General features: G+C 37.9%; 1 protein-coding gene across 1 annotated transcript; it reads right to left on the bottom strand.

The window, feature by feature from the left end:
* LOC122845902 (peptidase M20 domain-containing protein 2-like) lies at positions 1 to 6,797 on the bottom strand. The gene is made up of 7 exons (XM_044142444.1): positions 6,148 to 6,797; positions 4,556 to 4,704; positions 4,343 to 4,485; positions 3,288 to 3,442; positions 2,136 to 2,262; positions 1,890 to 1,997; positions 1 to 655 (listed from the first exon to the last, which is right to left on the bottom strand). Exons 1-7 carry the CDS (start codon positions 6,625 to 6,627, stop codon positions 486 to 488), a joined length of 1,332 nt encoding a protein of 443 aa, XP_043998379.1. The 5' UTR covers positions 6,628 to 6,797; the 3' UTR covers positions 1 to 485.
* Positions 6,798 to 11,321: the final 4,524 nt, after the last annotated feature.

Raw genomic sequence — 11,321 nt, 5'->3', positions numbered from 1 at the left:
AAATCTTACCAAGCATTTTGGTTGGTTTATAATCTCCACTGTATAACTTAACAACTGTAAAGATTCACTATGTAACCAATGTTTTCACTGCGAAAAACACAAATATCAAGAGGTTTTTGTCTAATATCTAATGGTAATATCTTATCACACTTGAAATAAAACAAAATTACTTACAGTAATTACTTACAGTAACTTTACAGCACAATAGGAGGTTGATCAATAGTAACGTATCAGTTTCACAGGCAGATTATTTCACTTTTACCACAGAAAAATGTCTTAAGTTAACTTATTAAATCAATATTGAAGAGTTATTGGCTTAAAACAAGTTCTTAGAAAAGTTACTTATAAGTTAGTTTGAACAAGAACTAGAAATACTTGGTAACCACTTGTGTTGGTTTATAAAATGCATTGACATTTGTTTCAAAGTGCCATTCATTTGTGGTTGAAATGAAACCATCCAGCCGAGTTCGGGGATTTTGTGTGTCTCAATGTGAGTTGTTGTTTCTGCCCTGTGGTCCCTTCTCCTCTCTCAGTTTGGCCAGCCTGAAGTCGTCCCTCACTCGCTGCAGCAGATCGGAGCAGCACAGCACATCCACAGCTGTCATAGCCAGAGCCTTGGCCGCCCGCAGGGCGTACAACTGGGCCTCCTCGGCTCCTGGCGCAGGAAGGAAAATAAAACGCTAAAAATAGAAATCACCACATGACATGGAAGGGAACTTTACTGAGTTCATTTTTATAGCCAGAAACCAATAGTTTTGTTTAATTATGACTTTTTATTTGTCTAATTCAGTTAGTTTTAGTGTGTTTGCTAGTTTTTATTAGTTAGTATTATTAATTAAATATAGTTTTTATTACCTACAGTAGTAGTTCTAGTTTTTTCATCTATTTTAAAAAATAGACTCAATTTTTGCTGAACAACCAACTGACTGTTTTTTTTTCCTCCTAAACTTTGCGGCCGCCATTTTGCAGACTAACGTAGGAGATTTATGGAGCGCCGTAATTTTCCGACAGCTGACGTAAACTGCTTGTGTTGGAGATAGGGGGGTAAATTTAACATCAGTTTGAAAGGCTAACACATTTCTCCTGTGACGTCACGCTTCAGTGAACTTTGTAACCGACGGCCATCTTGGCAGGAAGTTGCTATGGAGTTACTATGACTACAATAAACAAGCCACAAGTTTAGAACTAGCTCTCACCTTGTTCACATTTAACTTAGAAAATGACAACTGTTACTCAATTACAATTTTTGAGCACTCTATCCACCTCTCTGTAATACTAAGATAAATATCAGTGATACTTACTGCAGTACTTACTGCCTAGCTAGCAAAGTTAGCTTAGCTAGTGCAGCTTTTGGACATGTAGCATACATGTATCTTGCTACGTGTACTTACTCTGCCGGTCACCAGGATTTTGTTTTTCACCTGAAGAGTTTGTACGTCCTTTAAGAATCCGTTTAAACATTGATTTTATGCGTTCATGGATTTAACCCTTTGTGCTCAGGTAGGTAACCGTGTCATAGTATGAGATCGGAGGTAGCTTGTCCATATCGCCTGACGTGTTTCGATCGCGATAGCAGCCATTTTGTTGATATGCATTTCTTATTCCATATCGTTAAAGAGTGTCAATATAATTTATTTTTGTTGGTTTGGAAGCCATGGCTCATCTATATTTTGCCTACCAAGATGGTGCCAATCACTTCAGGTTCAGACTTGTGGGAACTATGTAAAAATAGATTAATAAACAAGAAAACAAGGATATTAATTTTAATCTGTTTTAACTTAGTTTTATAAACATTCATTACACTTCCACTTGTATTTTTGTCCATTAATTATAGTTTTTATTTACTTCATTTAAAAATGTTTTAGCTAAGTATAATAATTTTGCTGTACCTGCTGCTGCAGCGTATTTCTCTGTGTGGTTTAATGCGTCGGTGCCGATGTGGAAGAACGGGTGGATCCCAGGCACTATGAATGAAACGTTACCAAAGTCTGTGGAACCTGCCGGATAATTAGAAACTCACTGTGATAATGATTCTGTGTCGAAACAATCCTGTAAACAAAACCGGCTGCTAAAAGTTAGCACTGCAAAACAGACAGAGAGGAGAACGTTGTTATAAAGATTCAATATTTACCAACCAGAGAAGCTAGCTGGCTGCTCAGGAAACACCATGCCCAAAGCTTCTCCGTTGCTTTTATACAGGGTTGCCAGTGTGTCATTAGGCAGAATGTTAGAGTAGGTATGGGACGGGTACATTATCTCCACCTACAGGGACCAAAGGGAGCAGTCACAATGTGTTTAAAATTTAAGATTTAAAAGAATTGGCAAGTTTACTTTAAAAATGAACAGAATAATCCTCATTGTTTGATTGTTGTGTTACCATATAGTTCCAATCTCATAAGTTTAATCTTTTCTTTCTATTTGAATTTGGTTTATTCCCTCTAACCCGAGTTAGTGGTTTGGATTCATGCTCTTATTTTGAAGTGATGAAGACCGTTTCCTCTCCTCTTTTTTCCCAGTAACTTTATTTCAAACAACTTAAACAAGCAAAATAAAATACACACACAGTAGAGAAAACATGACAGTGAAATTAAACTATTCTTTGAGGATTTTTGTGCTGGAAGTCTACTTGGGTTGCTAGGCGATGGGCTGGGGTTGCTAGGTAACGACACAGTACCCATAGAACATGACTTTTAGGGGCAGTATTATATGTTTTACAGGCACATAGTGACATTTTATAGAATAATGAAGCAACTATGTTAACTTCAGTTGTTATAAAAATGCTGTATGTATCAAATATGACTTAAAAGAAATGTAACTTTTAATTTAACACCTTGAAATTGAGCCTCTGTCTCTTTAAAAACTCCTGCTCGTTTTGAAACTCCGCCTTCAGGAAGCCATCACAACATGGCTCCTCCATTAACCATTAAAGATTAAAGTGTTTCTTTTAAAGCACTTGGTTTGTTTTGGGAAGCAGCTGAGAGCCAAATGGAAATGTAAAACATGCATAATGTGAATTTTGGCATAATTCTTCCCCTTTAACACAGACAAAGTTATTAAAAATGTAATAAAAAATGTCCAGGCTCTCATGTAGGTTAAGATCACATTCAAGTTGTTCTGTTTGTGTGTTTCCTGAAACTAGAGCCTGTTTAGATCAGCTGCAGACTGAGAAGACGTATAGCTCAAAGGTAGCAGTTATGCAACAGCAACAAACATTCTGGAGAATAATTACAGCAATGAGGTAAAAAGGATGATGCTAGACGACAGGTGAGTCATGGACAACAGCTCACCTGGCAGCCTGTGGCCAGAGCTGCAGCTCTGAAGCACGCCTCGGCTTTGGCCTTCAGCTCCCAAAGATCACTGAGCCACGGGGTTCGCAGATAAAACTCCAGCTCTGAGTAGGCAGGGATGATGTTGGGCTTCGCCCCTCCGTGTTTGATGATGCCTGTAAGGAAGGAAAACATAAAGACATAAAGAAAAATGGAGGATAGAAAAGAGAGCATCCATTTTCTTGTTATATGCAGCAACAAGGTTTACACTTGGCACATATAATTAAATGTAAACTAGTGACATTTCCATTGACCATATAAAATATGTTTAATGAAAATATACCTTTTTTTTTTTTAAAACATCAAAAAAATTTTTATTTTTTTTTCAAAATTGGTGCGTTTCCATTAAGCAAATTTATTTTCGTAATTCCACTTTGCTCAATGGAAATTAAACTACTGTTTTATCAACTAGGAAATTGGGATCATAAAAATAAACACTTAATAAACAAGCCAATTTTGGGAAAAAACTCTTGTTTTCCAAAAAACATCCTGTTGTTGATCATGTGACTCAAGTGATGCAAAAATGTTTCACTTTTGCAAAATAAACCAATTTTGATATGGCTAAAAAACAAACAAAAATTTACGGAATTTGCAAAACTGCATTGGAAACCCTTTATTTGCTTTACAAGTCACACGACCAACAGCGGGATGTTGCTACTGGTGGAAATGAAGAAGATGACAGGAAGTGGGAGGATGATGGCACATCATGGTTTTTAATGACTAATTATGTGAGCAAACGTATTCATGTGTGGTTTTAATTGTGTTTCTTATTTATGAAAACATCGCAGTTGCAAAATTGTGGGGGTTTTTTAACATTAGCGGAATATCAACAAAGTTTTGGCGCATTTCTTAATAAAAATACAGTTAGTGTTTTTGTTTATTTCACAGAGTATTTATAAATGTATAAATGAATGGATAACACGGTAAAAATATGGCTTTGAAAAATGAACACCATCGACTTTCTCTCTGCAGCAGGCTAATCAAACTGAAATATCGCTGTTTACTTTTCCCCTCACCATGAAGTTTCCACTCAGGCTTCAGCTGCTGTCTGAGCGCAGAGAGGTTGCTATAAGCTAGCACAGCAGCATCCAGCGCGTTCACCCCCTCCCACGGATACGCAGAAGCATGAGACGCCTTCCCATGGTACTTCACTGACACCCTGTGACATCAACATGGTTAGTTTAGGTTTTTATTTCAAGGAAGAAAGAAAAGAAAGGAAAAGAGCTCACTCAGCGATTGTGACGGTGGGAAGGAAGGAGGCATCCTGCTGAGCCGGATGAGCCATGAAGATGAGATCCACATCAGTGAAAGCCCCGGCTCGGATCAGGTCGATCTTTCCTCCAATCGCCTCCTCTGCCGGTGTTCCCAGAACGGTTATCTTGGATTAAAAGGGTTCAGCAACCTGATGTAAATATCACCTTATATGTGCCAGTCATGATCCATGATCCAAATAAGTCAACTGGCCTAATATTAAAGGGAATCTATTAGGCAAAATGTACATTTTGCATATTTTTGTACTTCCATTTGGGTCTCAACTGCTTATAAGAAAAGTCCAAGTGTTTAAAAAACCCACCCAACCGTTTCTTTGCAATAACTTAAAGATTTTTGGTGTCTGAAAAAATGAGCTGTTCGAAAAACTTCCAGAATATAATGTCATAAATTAACAGGCACTGCTCTGTTACCTAGCAACCCCAGGGAAGCTCCAGCTCGACTGGTCAGCTGATATTACTGCTGTATGCGTTGTACAATGGCTGCTGGAAAAGACAAGCGTTTTGTTGTTGACCTACCATCTAGAAATCACTTGCTGTATTCTTGTTAATTGTGCAGGAGGCTCCACTTCTGCTTTTCAAAGATGTGTGGTTGTACAATTGAGCATTTGTTTACAGCCATTTTATGATTGTTTGTAAATGTACAGTTGAGGGGCGTGGCCATCAGCAGATTATTTGGATTTAAAGTGACAAGATGCCGTAAAACATCTGAAAACAGCCAGAACTGGGCAGACTAAATTCTCATTATTTAAGAACGATTTTGTGCAACAAAGGTAGTAAACATGTTTTAGACCAATCCTAGCCTGTTCCAGAAATCATAATAGGTCACCTTTGAAATGAAGTCAACATTATGAGATTGTATGCATCTTTACCATCATGAAAGCAGAGAGTTTCGGACTGTTTTCATCTTTAGAAGTTTCTCCAACCAAGCTTCTGCTTACATCATTCTTCAAACTACCAGTTCAACTAGTAAACAGAAATTATTACTTATATTTGATCAAAATAAAGTTTTCACAAACAAGATGATGTAATGGAGGAGACATAGAAGAACTGTATAAAAAGTTTGGAGAAGAAAGTCTAAGATGTACTTCATGGTTTAAGAATTAGAGATTTTTCCCTGCATGGAAGTACAAAAGCGCAGTAAGCAAACAAGCAAGGAAGGAAGGAAGGAAAATAGGTAGGTACGTCTGGATGGATGGATGGATGGATGGACGGACAGATAGAATAGGAGTACATTTCCATCAAAAAACTTTCTAAAATTTTCTAAGAAAAAAAAAGAAATTTCTGAGTGTGTTTAACCAAATAATTAAATGACTTCTGGTGAAAAATGACATGGGCCATTTCTTTAGGAAGGTGTCGATATTTAAAACATGATACAGGATCTATTGACTTTTGATACTTTTGATATTCCATAGACGTCTGGTGTAATTATTACCAACTAGCTAGCTAGGGAAGGGGGGTATTTATCTATACTACCAGTGTTTTAACTTGTGTCTCTGGGACTTTGCTCTCCCTCCCAGTGAGACCAGTATAACCCAGTGAGGGACCGTTACCTCCACTGGAAGCTCTGGCTGGGTCTCCACCGCCGCTTTCAGCCCCACAGCAGCCGCAGCTCCCACTTCCGCTATCAGGTTGTGACCGCATGCATGCCCAATTTCCGGCAGCGCGTCATACTCGCACAGAAAACCCACGTTCAGCCGCCGGGGTTCCCCGGTGGTACCGACCGAACCCCAGCTGGCCCGGAACGCGGTCGGCAGCTCGTAGTGGCTTTGGACCGTCCATGCCTGGTCCTGCTCGGAGAAGAAGCGAACCAGCACATCGTGAGCGTTCACCTCCTCGCCAGCGACCTCGGGCCGGGTCCAGATGTCCCGACTCAGACTGTGGAGCTGCTGTTTCAGTGAATCTATGCGCTCCTGCAGGGCTTCTTTCATCTGGTTCCGGTTCGCCATTCCCACAGCACCGCCGGAGGTCCAAACAGAACCAGAGTTTTGTTTTATTCCTACATTACTCTGTGAAACATTCAAAAAGTTCATTGTGACCAATGAACATTCGTTAAAGTCTCAACGTGGGCGGAGCCTCTGACCGGAAGTAGTTTCGGGTTACCTAAATAGAAATAGCCGTAAATTACCTGGGAAAGCTGCAAAAACACAAAAATCCTACCAAGTATCTCCAAGTACACCTCGCTGCAGCAAACAGAAAGGGGCGGGGACGGACCGCTGTCAGGCTCATACCTTATATGGAAATGGGACCATCTGTTCGCTGCAGCGAGGTCCTTCTCAGTATTTTTAGTCTAATTTCTAGTGCAAATATCTTACTACACCTCAGATAAGATAAAAGGAACTTATAAGTAAATGTTCAGCAACTTGTTTTTTGTCAATAATTCCTTAATATTAATGTTAAATATTCAATTGGCAGAATATTTAACTTATAAAAAAAACTATTCAATGCCACAAGTGAAATGATATGGCAATGTAACTAGTACTTTTCGAAATCTATATTAATGAATCATTTATGTAGAATAAGTCCACATTTCTTGCTTAAAAGTTAGTTGCAAGTCAGTTTCATCTTATTTCAATGTAATAAGATATTTACCCTAGAAATTCAACCAGTAATTTTTTTAATGAAGTAATAATAGGGTGACAAACGGGATAAATAATGCTTCGTAGCCTTTAGGGCACTATATGAATTAAAAAATAAATTTTTAAAGCAAGCTGTGTAAACTCTGCCGTCTACTGGCTGGAATCATATTCTTCTCAAACAAAATGCAGCTTATTTACATAATTACAGAATAGAAAACAATGATATCTACTGCTTACAGTAACAAATTACCAAAATATGATGTTTATTTTATGGGTTTTGTGTTTGTTCATTAATGTTCTGAGGTCAGAAACAGAACAGATGAATTTATAGTGAGATTAAATTACCCAAAAAGGGACTCTTCCGTATTTTATTTAGATTATAAAACAAGTATATTTTATTATTCAATTGCAATTACTTTGTTTTGGTCTATTAAACAAAACAGGCCGTCCAATTAAAAACATTTCGTTTTGCATCCATATCGTCACTAGAGGGCGCCAGAGTCACATTCTCCTGTGGGGAATAAAATAAATAATTTTAATAGGGGATTTGTGTAAAAGGTGTAATTTATTTACAAATGCAATTAAGGACTTCTTCAGTTATTGATTAATCAGTTATCTTGACGATGACTCGATCAATTCAATAAAAAATAGAAAATTCAAACTTTATTAAAGACGTTTTTCTTTCTTTTTTCTTAGAAATACACAAATAAATGCAAATGACTAATTTAATTCAGTTTTAGCTAAAACAAATACAGGTTGAAAAACGTTTTCTTGCCTAAAATGCAAGAAAGTCTGATGATAATTTTTTGGATTAACCAATAGAATAGAATAGAATAGAATAGCAAAGATGCTTAATATGAGTTTTTTATTCTAATTATTTTTTCAACCGAATATGAAGCAGGTGAAACTAAAACTATCACTTGAGGAGTTTCAGGTAGAATAAAGAAGTTTTTGTACATCTTAAATGCAAAATGTGAATATTTACTGCTCTGAATATGTTGATGTTTCAGCAAATGGGTCTAAATATTGATTCATTTAGTTAATTGATTACTAAATTAGAGGCTTATTTCAGTAATTTTTTAGTGCAATTAATTGTAATATATCTAAATAATCATTTCAGCCCTAATTTCATGTTATTAACTACACAGTCTACATACTTTGAGTCTCAGAGGGCGTAAAGGTGTAAAAGAGTTTTGGATGTAAAATCTCAGATCAGTGTGTGTGACACGGAGAGCAGGTGTACTTGTGTGTGTTTTCTGTCTGGGGTTAATTGGGATCTGCTGTCAGTCACAGCAGCAGGATGACACCGCCACGGCGGCCTGTCAGCTTCCTCCACGCCCCCCGTCCCGCCCCCCGCTGCGGCGCCGCCATTTTGTTTTCAGTTTGGTGACGGACGGACCGACCCACGCGTCACCCCGTTGACCCGCGGGGAGCATGTGTTTGATTTCACATGGTTACACGGAGGGATTTACGTCAAATAAATTAATTTACTCACTGTTATATGACGGCGCATTAGAGTAAGGAGTGCCGTACATTTTCTCCCCCCAAAATCTACATTTTTCTAGAAAAAACTTGGAAATATCTGAGTTTGAAAAGTCAAACATATGCTTGGACAAACATCAGAAATTTTTAGATTAATCTTAGAAATTTTCTAGACAAAACTCAGAAACTCCTGAGTTGGAAAAGTTAAAAGTTTGCTTGAAAATAATAATTAAAAAAATTTATTTTAATCACAGATATTTTCTAGAAAAGTGAAAGACATTTCTGAGTTTGGAAAGTCAAAATCTTGCTACAAAAGAAATCAGAATTTTTTATTGAAAATTTAAATAAATTTCTGGCTTTCTACAGTCAAATATTTTAGACCTTTGAAACTCATAGTAGTCCATATTTTGGAGATTAATTTCAAAATGTACAAAGTTTTCTAGAAGAATTCTGAGATTAATCTCAAGTTTTGTTTTGTTTTGTTTTGTTTTGTTTTGTTTTTTTTTCTAGCAAATTTTTTACTTTTGAAACTCAGAAACTTTGTATTCTGTTCAAGACAATTTCTGAGCTTTTATGGCCAAAGATTTTGCTCCTTTTTGTGATTTATGGGAAGATATTTTTCCCATATTATAATTTTCCTGTGAACTAGAGCTTTTTTTTTTTTTTAGTTTTTCTTATGTCAAGTAAACTAGACCAAAAACACTCTTCAGATTTGTGTTTTTGCAGTGCGTCACACCATGTTTTACTTCTTGATGCTTCAAAACCTCAGCATTTTTTTTTGAGGAACTTGATTTTTATACATGAAATTCAAGGCCAGTGGAGGGAAGTGACATCATCCTGTCTGCTTCACTTTCAAATGAGACGCGTAGCATGAAGAGTCCCAACAGAAATCCTGCCTGTTGTGCTTCATATTGCAAACCGAGCCACTCAGCGGGGCGAGCAAATCCCCCGAGGGAAAATGTGTGTGTGTGTGCGTGTGTGTGTGTGTGTGTGTGTGTGTGTGTGTGTGTGTGTGTGCGTGTGACAGACCCTCTTCTGTCATTATCGTCACGTCAGTGCACGCTCTCTGCCTCTGTGTTCACCAGGCAGTAACACGTTTACACCTCGGTTTGGAGGTTAAATTACACGCTGCAGTATTTGCTTTTTGTTTGTTGTGTTTGTGTTTTCGGGTTTAGCTTCACTTCTTCCTCTCAGACGTTACAATATGAAAAACCAAATCAGTTTTTCTAATTTTACAGCTGCTGCAGCTTATGCATTTCAATTTCATTAAGCTAAATTATTATTCTGTTTATTTACTGAAATCTTTTCATTTTTAATTTGTTTGCAATAAATAGGGAAGTCATTTTCTTTAGCCCTCCATCTCTATGTGGGTTGAAGGTTTATCTCTGTTTTTGCAGGAAATTGACAATATTCGGATGTTTTGTTCATTTTGTTTGTTTCCTTGGTTTCCTCTTGAGTTCGCCTCCATTTCTCTCTTTGTTTGGCAAAGGAAAAGCGTCTGACCCAATAACATCAGCCTTTGTTGACAGACTGGGGGACGGTGGGAGGACAAGCCGTCCTTCAACCTGCAGACCAGCCGTAATCAGCAGGGCGAAGTGGAGCTGAGTAAAGACGATAAACCGGTAGACTTGGTTTGTTGCATTTCCAGCTGCTGCGGTTCGCTTTCACACTGCACTGAATCAAATGAACCAAATTGTTTAAAGAACCTGTTCCCCTCCTGGTCTGTGGCGGCGCTGCACCAAGGACCACTAAAGGAAATAACACAAAAACCTCTGAAGGAAACGTCACATGGAACTTCCTTCCTTCCTTCCGTCAGATTTTTGCGGTCGGAGGATTTCTCTTCTGTCTTTGGCTAAAGACCATGAACAATTTCTCCTGCTAGCGCAAGGCTAACACATTTGTTTTGTTGGGTTTTTTTACCCAGAATGCCCTGCGCTGTAGTCCACTTCCTGCTTTTGGAGCGGTCTCCAGTTTGCTTGCTGTTCACATATGCATTCAAACCTCACCAGAGTTCAAGTTTAAAAGTGGACCAGAGTTCAGTTAGCATTCCCACCTCCCAACCAAACCGGACTTTCTAGGCAAATGGCCTGGAGTTGGACTAAAGCTGATTAAACAGAAGTGGTGTTTGCCTAGATTTCTACTGTAAATGTTAACATCAGGCATATTAAATGAGTGTGGAAAATGTTTCAGAATATCAGTCTGTTCACTCCCTTCCTCCAAATATAAGCTTTTTATTTGAATTACAGATTTTCTGTGTTTGTTTCCTGAGATTTCATTTAAGATGAGGTAAGAAACTCCTCCTCCTTCTCTTCAGGGGATCCTTCATCTTTTATTACTGCTTTGAGCTACCAGCTGCAGGTTCAACACAGAGATTAACTGGGAAAGTATGTTTTCTGTGTGAAGATGATAAGACCTGTGATGACACAAAGGAAAGGTCAGTATCAGCAAGACGGCAGGAGACACAAGAGCAGTGGAGGACAAGCTGGTCTGCAGGAAATAAAGCAGCAAATACTTTCAGATATTTGAAGTATTGAAGTAGTTTTAATGCCAGGTTGAATAGTCCAAGAATATTGGGTTTGAATGTGTGCAATTACCTGTGAGAAAACAAATCTATCACCGCTAAATAATCATATTTTAATGTGATATATATATATATATATATATAT

Source organism: Gambusia affinis, linkage group LG16, assembly GCF_019740435.1.
Source record: "Gambusia affinis linkage group LG16, SWU_Gaff_1.0, whole genome shotgun sequence".
Taxonomy (NCBI): domain Eukaryota; kingdom Metazoa; phylum Chordata; class Actinopteri; order Cyprinodontiformes; family Poeciliidae; genus Gambusia; species Gambusia affinis.
The sequence above is the reverse complement of the archived record's forward strand: the minus strand, read 5'-3'. Positions and strand labels throughout refer to the sequence as shown.

What these genes read in the sequence shown, in the direction of transcription:
- LOC122845902 (XM_044142444.1), bottom strand. Translation starts at nt 6,627, where the DNA reads ATGAACTTTTTGAATGTTTCACAGAGTAATGTAGGAATAAAACAAAAC. An exon ending in CCCACCGTCACAATCGCTGA is followed by an intron (nt 4,486 to 4,555) that starts GTGAGCTCTTTT and finishes TTGATGTCACAG; the next exon opens with GGTGTCAGTGAAGTACCATG. An exon ending in CTCTGGCCACAGGCTGCCAG is followed by an intron (nt 2,263 to 3,287) that starts GTGAGCTGTTGT and finishes TGGTCCCTGTAG; the next exon opens with GTGGAGATAATGTACCCGTC.